Genomic DNA, 13,965 nt, shown 5'->3' on the forward strand with positions numbered 1-13,965 from the left:
AGATGCATTTGAACATTTAACACTTGACGTGTTATGCAGAGATGAGGTCAATTCCAATTGAAGGCAGTCAATTCTGGAAGTTCTTTGAATTTAAAAATCTAAAACTCTGGTTATCTGTAATGTTTAGGTCAGAACACTATACAACCACATGTCACTTCCCACCTGGAGAGGGTATCACACATAAAACAAATCAAATGGTGGTCAGATACTCTACATGACCAAAAGTATGTCGACACCTGCTCGTCAAACATCTCATTCCAAAATCATGGCCATTAATATGGGTTTTCTCCATTTTACTGCTATAACAGCCTCCACTAGATGTTGGAACATTGCTGCGGCCGGGGACTTGCTTCCATTCAGCAATGAGCATTAGTGAGGTCAGGCACGGATGTTGGGCGATTAGGCCTGGCTCGCAGTCGGCGTTCCAATTCATCCCAAAGGTGTTCGATGGGGTTGAGGTCAGGCACGTATGTTGGGCGATTAGGTCTGGCTCGCAGTCGGCGTTCCAATTCATCCCAAAGGTGTTCGATGGGGTTGAGGTCAGGCACGGATGTTGGGCGATTAGGCCTGGCTCGCAGTCGGCGTTCCAATTCATCCCAAAGGTGTTCGATGGGGTTGAGGTCAGGCACTGATGTTGGGCGATTAGGTCTGGCTCGCAGTCGGCGTTCCAATTCATCCCAAAGGTGTTCGATGGGGTTGAGGTCAGGCACTGATGTTGGGCGATTAGGTCTGGCTCGCAGTCGGCGTTCCAATTCATCCCAAAGGTGTTCGATGGGGTTGAGGTCAGGCACGGATGTTGGGCGATTAGGCCTGGCTCACAGTCGGCGTTCCAATTCATCCCAAAGGTGTTCGATGGGGATGAGGTCAGGCACTGATGTTGGGCGATTAGGCCTGGCTCACAGTCGGCGTTACAATTCATCCCAAAGGTGTTCGATGGGGTTGAGGTCAGGGTCTGTGCAGGCCAGTCAAGTGTGCAGGCCAGTCAAGTTCTTCCACACCAATCTCCACAAACCATTTATGTACGGACCTCACTTTGTGCACGGGGGCATTGTCATGCTGAAACTGGAAAAGGCCTTCCCCAAACTGCTGCCACAAAGTTGGAAGCACAGAATCGTCTAGAGTCTAGACTGTCATTGTATGCTGTAGCGTAAAGATTTCCCTTCACTGGAGCTAAGTGACCTGAAACATGAAAAACAGCCCCAGACCATTATTCCTCCTCCATAAAACATCACAGTTGACACTATGTATTGAGGCAGGTAGCGTTCTCCTGGCATCCGCCAAACCCTGATTTGTCCGTCGGACTTCCAGATGGTGAAGCGTGATTATCACTCCAGGGAACACGTTTCCACTGCTCCAGAGTCCAATGGTGGCCAGCTTTACACCACTCCAGCTTGGCATTGCGCATGGTGATCTTAGGCTTGTGTGCGGCTGCTCGGCTATGGAAAACCATTTCATGAAGCTCCCGATGAACAGTTCTTGTGCTGACGTTGCTTCCAGAGGCAGTTTGGAACTCGTTAGTGGGTGTTACGACTGAGGAGGGCAGATTTTTACACTCTACGCACTTCAGCACTCGGTGGTCCCGCTGTGAGCTTCAAATCAAATGGTAGGCTTGTGTAGCCTACTGTACCATGTTTCCACTTCACAATAACAGCACTTATAGTTGACCGGGGTAGCTATAGCAGGAATGGAAATTTCTCAAGGGGTGTCCACATACTTTTGCATATATTGTGTATTTCAAGTGACAGCAATTTTTTATATATAACCTATAAGAATTTGTTCACCTTGTAGAAGAGTAGAATGAAGTTTAGAGCAAATGCAATGAACAGTGCCAGAAAACGCAGATTGTAAAAGTTCCGAGAGAGGTAGTTCTGGGAAAGAAAGAGACAAAACGTTGTATTAAACCGCAGGTGGTACAGAGGAATTGACAGTATCCAAATTGCCACATCAGCAAGTCACAAAAACTATTAGAGGAAAGCAATTATTGAATTGCCATGTCTAACCAAGAATTTATTTCTTTGGATGTCCAGCTCAGTCCAGAGTTGGAACCCTTGCTCCCTGTGTTGTTTCTTAGTTTTCTTATCCTTGGCCTTCTTTTCCTTCGGTTCCTCCTGTTTCTCCTCCTCTTTGGTCTCAGCTTCTTTCTCAGCCTTCTCTCCATTTTCAGTGCTGAAAATTAAGTAAATGGGGTGTTTGGTTTATAGCACGTTCCAACAAACACCAAAAGATGAACGCATGTACAGTATTGGTTAATAAAGGGGGATGGGAGAGTGCAGGGAGGCAGGACAAGTTTATCTACTGTACATGAAGGAAGATGGCCTGAGGTACTCACTCTGCCTTCTCAGGCTCTGGAGGGGGCTCCTCTATGGCAGGAGCAGGAGCAGGAGCAGGTTCAGCAGCTTGGCCATCAGCAGCTGCAGCAGCACCCTCCTCTGGTTGCTGCAAACCACAAGAAAAGCTCATTAGTACAAGTGAATGTAGACATACTTTACTGGAAATGCACTTTTTAGTCTCTGCGTTAAATAGGAAAGGTGCCTCACCTGTTTCCTCCTGGTCAAAGGAGTACCCTCAGGAGTAGGAGGCTCAACAGTTGCCTCAATTCCCATGTCACCAAGTCCTCCTGGAGCATCAATGCGTGGAGGCCCCCCACCTTCCTTGTCTTGTTTGTCTTCCTCCTCCTCCTCTCCACCGCCTGTGTCCATTTGGTCAGTCACCCCTCCTGCCTCCTGCTCCTCCCCAGTCCTAGGCTCCCCTGGCAGGTCCCCGTGCACCTCGTCCTGGGTGGGGTCGGGCATACTGGCCAAGATCTCTGTCACTGTGATGTTCTTGGCTCCCTCCACCAGGCCTCCTCCAAAGAGAGTTTGCCAAATGAGCAGGAAGAAGCCCTTACATACACTGTAGATGAAGTGCAGGATGCCAATGAGGATAGTCCAGAAGAAGGTGGCCAGACCCACCACTATCTGCTTGATGGTCATCTTCCTCACCCTGCGGTACTGCCTGCGCAGGTTACGGAAGGTGAAGATACTCAGGAAGTTCAATAAGCTGTTGATGAAGTCTGCAAAGGCAGAGCTGGACTCTGGCTCCCCTTCCTCTCCATTGCCCTCTTCATCTCCCCCTCCACCTCCTCCTGCCTCAGCTCCTCCTTCAGCCGGCTCATCATCATCCTCCTCCTCCTTCTCCTCCTCCTGCTCTGAGATCTGTGAGGCGATGTTCATCTCAAAGATGGTGTCCTCGCAGAAGTTGACAAACATCTCCATCTTCTCCGACTCGCCCCCATTGACAACATCAAAGATGAACTGTCGTTTAGACTCTCTGACCTGAGGCATCTCCCACTGTGTGCGGTTGACCTCGCTGATCTCAAAGTAAATACGCTCTATCTTCCTGCTGGCACCCATGATCTCTATACGGCCCAGGAAGGGGCGGAAGTAGTTGAGTACACTCTCTGCCTGCTCTAAGAAGTTCTTCAGCCTGAGGTCATGAGGGACATGTTCAGACAGGTTGGTCAGCAACACTGCAATGTTAAATCCAATGTCTTTAGCCGGCTCCTGGAAGCGGTCGGCAAACTCCTCAAAGTTGATCATGTCATTCTCATCGGCCTCTGAGCAGGACAACAGGAATTGGATCTCAGAGGGAGAGTACTGTTTCTGGCTGTCCATGGCCTTCTGAAAGTCCTTCTTAGAGATCAACCCTCGGGGGTCGGTCACGTAATCACGGAAGGCGTCCGACGCCACAATGTCCTTCAGTTTGAGAAACATGTCAAAGAATTTGAGGATCATCTCTACGTTGCTGGACGACTCCACCAGCATGTCCACCATCTGACGGGCAATGGTGCCGTTCACCACATTACCTGAAACATGGCATAAAATGGAGGCAAATGATAAAGAAGGTGAGAGAAATTAAAGAGAAAGGGCAGAAACAGCAGAAAGATTGTCATAAAAATTCATTTTTACCCTCAAGTAGAGAGAGCAGCATAACCACCATGTCCTTCTGGAGGTCCAGTAGCTCCTTCAGCAGGCCAATCTGGCTGGAATCCTATGAGACAGTACAAACACATACAGTGCCTTCAGAAAGTATTCACACCCCTTGACTTTTTTTGTTGCGTTACATAGTGGGATTAAAATTGATTTAATTGTCTTTTTTGGTCAACGATCTTCACAAAATACTCTGTAATGTCAAAGTGGAAGGACATTTACTTTAAATTGCAAAATATATATATATATATAAAAAGTTTAACACTAATATATCTTGATTAAATAAGTATTCAACCCCAAGTCAATACATGTTGGAATCACCTTTGGCAGCAATTAAAGCTGTGAGTCTTGCTGGGAGCTTTCCACACCTGGATTGTGCAACATTTGGCCATTATTCTTTAAGAAATTATTCAAGCTCTGTCAAATTGGTTGTTGATCATTGCTAGACAATCATTTTCAGGTCTTGCCATAATTATTCAAACAGAATCAAGTCAAACTGTAACTCGGCTACTCAGGAAAATTCACTGTCTTCTTGGTAAGCAACTGCAGTGTAGATTTGGCCTTGTGTTTTGGTTATTGTCCTGCTGAAAGGTGAATTCATTTCCCAGTATCTGGTGGAAAGAAGACTGAACCAAGTTTTCCTCTAGGATTTTGCCTGTGCTTAGCTCCATTCTGTTTATTTTTTATCCTGAAAAACTCACCAGTCCTTAACAATTGCAAGCATACCCATAACATGCTGCAGCTACCACTATGCTTGAAAATATGGCGAATTTTGCAGAATTACTTTAGTGCCTTGTTGTAAACAGGATTTTTGAATATTTTTGTTCTGTAAAGGCTCACCTTCTTTTCACTCTGTCAATTAGGTTAGTATTGTGGAATAACTACAATGTTTATTCATCCTGTTACCTCCTATCACAGCCATTCAATTCTGTAACTATTTTAACGTCACCATTGGCCTCATGATGAAATCCCTGAGCAGTTTCCTTCCTCTCGGGCAACTGAGTTTGGAAGGAAGTCTGTATCTTTGTGGTGACTGGGTATATTACACTATCCAAAGTGTAAATAATAACTTCACCATGCTCAAAAGGATATTTAATGTCTGCTTCTTTGTGGGGCATTGGAAAACCTCCCTGGTCTTTGTGGTTGAATCTGTGTTAGAAATTCACTGCTCGACTGAGGGACCTTATAGATAATTGTATGCGTGGGGTACAGAGATGAGGTAGTCATTAAACAAATAATGTTAAACACTATTATTGCACACAGAGTAAGTCCATGCAACTTATGTGGCTTGTTAAAACCTCTTAAGGATTAGCCCCTTTTTTCAATTTCCATCTAAAATGACATACCCAAATCTGCCTGTAGCTCAGGCCCTGAAGCAAGGATATGTATATTCTTGGTACCATTTGAAAGGAAACACTTTGAAGTTTATGGAAATGTGAAAGGAATGTAGTAGAATATAACACAATAGATCTGGTAAAAGATAACACAAAGAAAAAAAACTTTATTTTGTATTTTCTTTGTACCATCTTTGAAATGCAAGAGAACAGCCATAATGTATTATTTCAGCACTGTATGTGCAAAGATTTAGACTGATCCAGTGAACCTTTGCATTTCTGTTCAAAATGTTGTATCAAGACTGCCCAAATGTGCCTAATTTGTTTATTAATAACTTTTCATGTTCAAAATGGTTCACTCCCCTCAAACAAAATAGCATAGTATTCTTTCACTGTAATAGCTACTGTAAATTGGACAGTGCAGTTAGATTAACAATAATTTAAGCTTTCTGCCAATATCAGATATGTCTATGTCCTGGGAAATGTTCTTGTTACTTTCAACCTCATGCTAATCGAATTAGCCTACGTTAGCTCAACCGTCCCATGGAAGGGACACCGATCCCGAAGTTAAGCACATTTTTACTCCTCAACTTATTTAGGCTTGCCATAACAAAGGGCTTGAATACTTATTGACTGAAGACATTTCAGCTTTTCATTTTTCATTTGTAAACATAAAAAAATACTTTGACATTGTGGGGCATTGTGTGTAGGCCAGTTACAAAACATCTAAATGTAATCAACTTTAAATTCAGGCTTTAACACAACAAAATGTGGAAAAAGTCAAGGGGTGCGAATACTTCTTCAAGACACTGTACAGAACATTTTAGGCCTGTAGACTTATAATGATAATGAAGATAATTCTTATGCTAATGGAATCTAGAAGTATTCATGCAGTATGACCGTAGTGGGATAGCCTGAACCCATATGGTTTGGATTTCAGTGCAAACACCTTTCATTAAGGAGTATTCAATGAGTTCACCAGCACAATGAGTCTCCAAATCTAAAATGTCCTTTTTCACCGACTATGTGCTCTACTACTCCTGAGAGTCATGCTATATCTTCTTTGATAAATTCACCCACAGTGGTTAAATAACTACTCCTGTACGTCATCTGGGGTCTGCGCTGAAAATACAGGTAACTGCCAAAATAAAGGAAACACTTGATGAAATGAGGGATACAAAGTATATTGAAAGCAGGTGCTTCCACACAGGTGTGGTTCCTGAGTTAAAACAAATAAAACATTCCATCATGCTTAGGGTCCTGTATAAAAATGCCCAGTTGCCCATTCATTTGGCTACCATGGCAGAAGAGATCTCAGTGACTTTGAAAGAGGGGTCTCACAGGAGTATAGGGAGTTTAAATCGTTTGTGTCTCAATCACCAGATCTCTACCCAATTGAACACTTATGGGAGATTCAGGAGCGTTGCCTGAGACAGCGTTTTCTACCACCATCAACACCAAATGGTGGAATTTATCATGGGATGAATGGTGTCACGTCGCTCTGATAGAGTTCCAGAAATGTATGCGAAGGCACATTGAAGCTGTTCTGGCGGCCAACGCCCTTTAAAAGACACTTAATGTTGGTGTTTCCTTTATTTTTGGCGGTTACCTCTATGTACTCCAAGAAATACATGATGAACTAGTACGAAACTGCCATTAGAGTAAATGTCTCCATGTTAAGACATAAGGAGCTGAAGGTTAAAGGGATATCACCTTACCCTGAAGATGATCCTTTGCTTGCATTTTATTGAGACACACATTTCAAATATTTCACCATAAACAATTAACAAATCAGGAGAAAAAAATAGAAAAAGTACCACACACACCAAGTTACATTTGACATGTACGGAACTTACAATTCAAGAGAACCTGTATGTTCACTTGTTTTTTTGGGGGGCCAACAACATTAGTTGGAAAAACGATTAAAAAGTGAAAAAGAATATTAATTGAACACAGAAAGACTAGAGAGTAGCATGCAACTCTGACTTTATGCCGGGGCAAAGTTAGAATTAGTCAGAAAGCATCAAGTCAGAAGTGAATAGTATACAGCCAACCATCCATTACTGTGTATCTAGGTCATCCAAGTCATAAATGAGGTCACACAGAGGGGCAGATTAATACAGTGTATGCTCCATCAGGGATTGTTAAAGGGCTGTCTCTTTTCTCAGTTAGCTTTACATTCACCTGCTTTAAAGCCTTTCATGTTACTATGCCTAATGCAGACCGTTAAAGGGGCAAATCAGCAGTTGCTACATCCATTTTATTTAAATGAATCATGTAAATGTAAACAAAAACATGGTGAAACCTGTCATTTTGATATAATGTATGGTCAATCCTTGCATCCATAGCTCGGTCTATGAATTTGAGAGTGGTTACATTTCTCCAGCCCCACCCCTCAGCTTTTTTTAACCTGAAACGGGGCAGGGAAAACGCTTCGTTATTGATTCTACTGCTGATTGCCACTTTAATAAAGAAGTTGAGCAAAGTCTGGAATGAGAATCCAATATACAGCAGGTAGGTTAGTAATGTAATTTTGTAAAGCACTTTGCGTTAACCAAATAAAGCAATGTGGACCTCTGCCTTTTATTGCCGCAGTAGGTTGTTTTCAGTTGTTTTAATTGTTTTGGATGTTGCATTACAAAAACAATGAGTACTTTTCTAGTTCTTATTCCAGCTTTAAAGGCAGGTGAGTATAAAACAAACCGGGGGAAAAAAAGAAGGAAACCAGGGATGAATCAGGAAAAAAAAAAACTGGTAAACACTCAATCACGTCAATGATAGATAAATAAAATGAATACATACTTTACCCTGCATAGACCATGTGAAAGACAGTTTACATAATCATTATCTCATACGATTTTGTAAGCAGAGTAAGAACGCAAAGACAGTGCTACATTTCAAAGTACTTTGGTTTGTCCCTGTTAAACTTCTATCAAGGTGTTATGTACTAACATGACATCACTAATATACGTAACGCTAAGTACTTTACATATACTTTACCAATCTACTAACTACGATACAAATATGGTGTTCATTTCTCCAATTACCACCGCCATAGTCATATAGGTGGTATGTCTGCAAGCCAGTGCATTTGTGTGAATGTCAGGTAAAAAGAGAGCATGAGGAGATCTCTGTGAGGAGGAGCGTGGGGGGGTAGTAAGAGCGGACACTTTGATGTAGCAGAGGTTTTAGCATCACACTAATATTTAGTTCACCATTCCAGATTCAGTTTCTACAAACTACTTCTACCGTAAATATATATATATTTTTTTTTTTAGAAATGACAGACTCAAACAATGCAACAAAATAATTCAAGTTGTGTACTTGAAAAGTGTTTGTCAAGTGCAAAGTTGACAGTCAAGTGTAAGTTCATAACAAATGTTCACCCCTGCAATGGTAACACAGATCACGTTTGATTGTGAAACCACAATCTTGTAGGTGCATTTGCAAGCTGATCGTGTATGTTGTGCACAGCAAGCAGTGCATACTAGCTACACACAGGTTTGCACGAGAACATATCAGATACATGTGTGTGTGATATTTCAACTGTGTCATTTCCTCATGCACAACAAGTCAATGTTCGCTTAAGGTAGATCATTTGTGGTTTCTAAACGCTGCGGCCGGTGTTTTGTATGGGGAGAGATGTGTACAGTACGTGTTGAGGTAGGCAGCTTGTACCTGTGCCAGCTTCATCATCATGTGGGCAAAGACGTGGAGGAAGCCCACCACTGCATCCCACAGCCTGCTGTGGGTCAAAGACTGCTGGTTGCCTGTACATGGACCCTGAGGGGGAGGGGGCACCAGGTACAGTCACACACATACCATACCCAGTAACATCCAGTCATCTACATGCTGTACAGACTAATGGGTTTATACTCACCTGGATGTATTCAGTCAGACTGTTGAAGATCTGTTTAGCCACTGTCATGGCCTTGGAGAAGTTCTTCTTGCCTGGCTCATCAATTATATCTTTCCCAGAGTAATACCAGTAGAAATCACTGATTGACTCCTTGAGAGAGTAGAGAGAGAGAAAGAGAAGAGAGAAGAGAGAGGAGAAGCGAAGAGCGAGAGGAGAAGCGGAGAGAGAGAGAGAGAGAGAGAGAGAGAGAGAGAGTGAAAAATGTGCAAGGTGAAAGGGATAACAGGACACCTCTTTAACAGGTATGTGTTAATAGTCAGAGTCCCAGTACCTGCAGTCGGAGGAGGTAATCCACAGTGCAGATGATGATGTTTATAGTGGTGGTGCTGCCTGTCTGTGTCCGCAAGTAGTTCTGGAAATCTGAGACAAAACACACAGTAAGAGTCCACTCAAAGACATTACAGCGAGTCGTGATTCAAGTCCTGATTCAATGATTAATCTGTCGTTCCTTAACTAGAACACCATTGTCATAATTCCTCTCACCGTTATTGTGGCCCTCACAGAGCAGCTGCAACATGCGGAACAGATCACAGGTGAACTCATCATCCGCCATGACTTTCTCACCTGGGAGGGGGAGAGACGAAGGGACAGAGCATCAGACTAGTTCTAGGAATACTGGAAGTCTTTAAGGGGGGGGGGGGGGTTCAGGCTGCCTCTATCTGTATGCGGTGTAGGCTGGAGGCTAACTAGACAATTTGCGCCATTCATCGGAGTTTTAGCCTGTGCGCGCCATGGTCAGCAGCACACAAGCTTGCAGCAATAAGATGAGTGTGATGATCATTGCACAGCTCTCCATCACGTCTGGGTAATCACATTAGTAAGAGCTGCAGTGACCTCCTTACAGACCGTCCATCTTCCTGATCCCCTTGGCAACATAGACGAACAACCGTTTTAGTTGGATACCGGGGTTGCTCGCTGTGTGACTACAAAACAGGAAACCTCAAACACTTGCTGGAATCCCGGCCAAGAGGTTGGCGTGTAAAAAGCACATTCACAGCAACAAGCAACGATAAGAACTTCTGCACTTTTATACACATAATCAAACACCATTAGCGTCACATACATAAAACACGTACAGAAACAGTTGTCCATAAACACAGAAAAAACACAGTATACTATACAGTGGGGCAAAAAAGTATTTAGTCAGCCACCAATTGTGCAAGTTCTCCCACTTAAAAAGATGAGAGAGGCCTGTAATTTCCATCATAGGTACACTTCAACTATGACAGACAAAATGAGAAAGAAAATCCAGAAATAAGTATTTGGTCACCTACAAACAAGCAAGATTTCTGGCTCTCACAGACCTGTAACTTCTTCTTTAAGAGGCTCCTCTGTCCTCCACTCATTACCTGTATTATTGGCACCTGTTTGAACTTATTATCAGTATAAAATACACCTGTCCACAACCTCAAACAGTCACACTCCAAACTCCACTATGGCCAAGACCAAAGAGCTGTCAAAGGACACCAGAAACAAAATTGTAGACCTGCACCAGGCTGGGAAGACTGAATCTGCAATAGGTAAGCAGCTTGGTTTGAAGAAATCAACTGTGGGAGCAATTATTAGGAAATGGAAGACATACAAGACCACTGATAATCTCCCTCGATCTGGGGCTCCACGCAAGATTTCACCCCGTGGGGTCAAAATGATCACAAGAACGGTGAGAAAAAATCCCAGAACCACACGGGGGGACCTAGTGAATGACCTGCAGAGAGCTGGGACCAAAGTAACAAAGCCTACCATCAGTAACACACTACGCCGCCAGGGACTCAAATCCAGCAGTGCCAGACGTGTCCCCCTGCTTAAGCCAGTACATGTCCAGGCCCGTCTGAAGTTTGCTAGCATTTGGATGATCCAGAAGAAGATTGGGAGAATGTCATATGGTCAGATGAAACCAAAATATAACTTTTTGGTAAAAACTCAACTCGTTGTGTTTGGAGGACAAAGAATGCTGAGTTTCATCCAAAGAACACCATACCTACTGTGAAGCATGGGGGTGGAAACATCATGCTTTGGGTCTGTATTTCTGCAAAGGGACCAGGACGACTGATCCGTGTAAAGGAAAGAATGAATGGGGCCATGTATCGGGAGATTTTGAGTGAAAACCTCCTTCCATCAGCAAGGGCATTGAAGATGAAACGTGGCTGGGTCTTTCAGCATGACAATGATCCCAAACACCCCGCCCGGGCAACGAAGGAGTGGCTTCGTAAGAAGCATTTCAAGGTCCTGGAGTGGCCTAGCCAGTCTCCAGATCTCAACCCCATAGAAAATCTTTGGAGGGAGTTGAAAGTCCGTGTTGCCCAGCAACAGCCCTAAAACATCACTGCTGTAGAGGAGACCTGCATGGAGGAATGGGCCAGAATACCAGCAACAGTGTGTGAAAACCTTGTGAAGACTTACAGAAAACGTTGACCTCTGTCATTGCCAACAAAGGGTATATAACAAAGTATTGAGATAAACTTTTGTTATTGACCAAATACTTATTTTCCACCATAATTTGCAAATAAATTCATTAAAAATCCTACAATGTGATTTTCTGGAGAAAAAAATGCTAATTTTGTCTGTCATAGTTGAAGTGTACCTATGATGAAAATTACAGGCCTCTCATCTTTTTAAGTGGCACAATTGGTGGCTGACTAAATACTTTTTTGCAACACTGTATACACAGTATGCACAGATAAAAGTACATGGTCACATCAACATGGATAGGTACAATGGACATCACAGTATACAGACATACAACGCAATGGAGAAGTTCACTCCCCTCAGTTCCTTAGTCAGTGCATGCAGAAACACAGAGTCATGCAGCACAGACCTGCTATACTCCTCTAACTTCCCTGAGTGTAGGTTAGGGCCAGAGTTTGGTGTTCTGTCTGAGCAAGGTAAATACGAGGGTTGATGCCATTGCGGGGGGGGGGGGGGGAGGGGGGGGGGGATTACAGCGTAAGTCATGTGAGCAGACACAAAGGGCTTATCGGGGAATCATGGCCAGGGACCAGGGTTAGCGAGTCAACACTAAGGGTGAATTTGAGAGATCAATGGATTGAGATATTGCGCTGATTCCGTGCTCAGGAATTCTTATAAGTCGCAATAGTGGCGAGCTTTGGAGTTTCAGTAGATCTGCGGTTAGACACTCAAGGGGAAAGAATGCTTTTCAGTCACTGTCTGTTGCTAGTGCAATGACCTCTTTGAGAGTTCAATAAGTTTGCCATGTATACATAGACATGTATTTACCTGAAGAAAACAACGGCATTGGCATTACTTGGTATGACTGAGAAGTTATTTCATAAACCCTTTGAGTGTGAAATTGAATAGGGGTGGGCGCCACAACACGAGATCATTCAAAAGAGCTGAAGGAGATGAAGAGACAGCGAAGGTGACAGGGAGAGAAAGAGAAAAAGGTAGAAAAACAGAGGGACAGAGGTATCATTTACCCCGTTCGGACTTCATGTCTGAGGACCAGCAAAGGATGGAATGGGAGAGGGGAGGGAGGGACGCAATGATGGCAAGGTAGGGAAAGAGAGGGGTAGGGAGTTGACAGACAACAGTAGAATACTTAGGAGTTGGGAGGGGAGGTTAACAACAGTCTATTGTCAACAAGTCTAATTTAGAATTAGTTTACAAGTACATTAGACTTACAAAATATTCTACAAATAAACATTGAGTGTAAAGAACACAAAATATTAGCAGGTCAAAATACACTACTAGACAGACACTCTGTAAATTCAAATCAACATCTGACAAAATTGCACAGTTAGACCAAAACATCGAATCATTCAATCATTATTGGACAGCAGAGTTGATGGATGTTACTACTCGTTAACACTCGTAAGATGAGGAATGAAGTGGAGGAACTATCACTCAGTGACCATAGGCCCTGATACTGAACAAGTGTGTGTGATTGCCTGGACAGGGCATGGATGCAAAGGTGGTGCAAGGTGAGGCAAAGGTGGGGAACCAGTGTCCTGTACGGTCAGAGCTTTAAACACTTACTTGTTCCCTCCTCCGACACCATACCCAGCCCCTCTGCCTTGTTCTGTCTCTCAAAGGCATTCAGGTCCAGGACACTGCCATGAAAAACCAACACTTTTCTAAGCATACATAGTCACCTTTAATCAAACTTCGTAAGCTGTTGACTCAGTTTTCCAGTATGTATGGAAGTTCTATTCTATACTTGAATAATTCAGGGGTGAAGACAGAAACCTGCACGTCTGCATTAGAGCCTGGACACTCAAAAAGAAGCCGACGTCCTTCTTATCCTTCAGGTATTCAAGCATTTTCTGCAAACAGATAGTAAGACCAGTCAATAACGATTATAACCTCAGGTCAGATGGACAGAGCCCACTGGGGTGACACTAACCTGTTGAACCTCAACGTTACCACCGTTTAGGATGGAGATGCCCAGTTTAAGAGTGGAGGACACCATGCAGCCAGTCTCACCTAGATGGAACAAAAAGTACTCTTTACCATTCTAGATGACGGGTATAAATAGTCTTCGTAATGTGTCGACCATGACAGGTATCCTTCAAATACGCGCACCGTGACTGAGAGACGTTGACTTGTAGGGCTAGCCTGTAGGGAGCGTGCATGATGTACTGTACAGGCCTGGGAAGTACCTTTGCAAGCGCTGATCATCTGCAGCACCATCTCAGCCGCCCCACGGTTGTGGAGACGGGACTGCTGGTATAGGAGCCTCTGCTTCTCCATCTCTTTTTCCTGCGATAAGAGACACAGATGCTGTGAC

At 43.6% G+C, this 13,965-nt stretch overlaps 1 protein-coding gene across 6 annotated transcripts in view; it reads right to left on the reverse strand.

Annotated features, from left to right (window-relative positions):
* The window catches only part of LOC115135571 (ryanodine receptor 1-like), a 73,835-nt gene that overhangs the window by 5,248 nt on the left and 54,622 nt on the right, over positions 1 to 13,965 (reverse strand). For 3 of the 6 annotated variants that reach the window (XM_065023557.1, XM_065023556.1, XM_065023555.1), the window contains 14 exons: positions 13,838 to 13,937; positions 13,582 to 13,661; positions 13,425 to 13,501; positions 13,215 to 13,288; positions 12,656 to 12,673; positions 9,705 to 9,785; positions 9,493 to 9,581; positions 9,183 to 9,311; positions 8,981 to 9,085; positions 3,948 to 4,029; positions 2,538 to 3,844; positions 2,330 to 2,436; positions 2,001 to 2,166; positions 1,782 to 1,868 (listed from right to left, as the gene is read on the reverse strand). In XM_065023557.1, the coding sequence (XP_064879629.1) occupies positions 1,782 to 1,868; positions 2,001 to 2,166; positions 2,330 to 2,436; positions 2,538 to 3,844; positions 3,948 to 4,029; positions 8,981 to 9,085; positions 9,183 to 9,311; positions 9,493 to 9,581; positions 9,705 to 9,785; positions 12,656 to 12,673; positions 13,215 to 13,288; positions 13,425 to 13,501; positions 13,582 to 13,661; positions 13,838 to 13,937 (2,502 nt within the window). The remainder of the gene's footprint in view (positions 1 to 1,781; positions 1,869 to 2,000; positions 2,167 to 2,329; positions 2,437 to 2,537; positions 3,845 to 3,947; positions 4,030 to 8,980; positions 9,086 to 9,182; positions 9,312 to 9,492; positions 9,582 to 9,704; positions 9,786 to 12,655; positions 12,674 to 13,214; positions 13,289 to 13,424; positions 13,502 to 13,581; positions 13,662 to 13,837; positions 13,938 to 13,965) is intronic. The other 3 variants (XM_065023560.1, XM_065023558.1, XM_065023559.1) reach the window with 1 other exon arrangement.

This window comes from Oncorhynchus nerka, linkage group LG10, assembly GCF_034236695.1.
Source record: "Oncorhynchus nerka isolate Pitt River linkage group LG10, Oner_Uvic_2.0, whole genome shotgun sequence".
Classification (NCBI taxonomy): Eukaryota; Metazoa; Chordata; class Actinopteri; order Salmoniformes; family Salmonidae; genus Oncorhynchus; species Oncorhynchus nerka.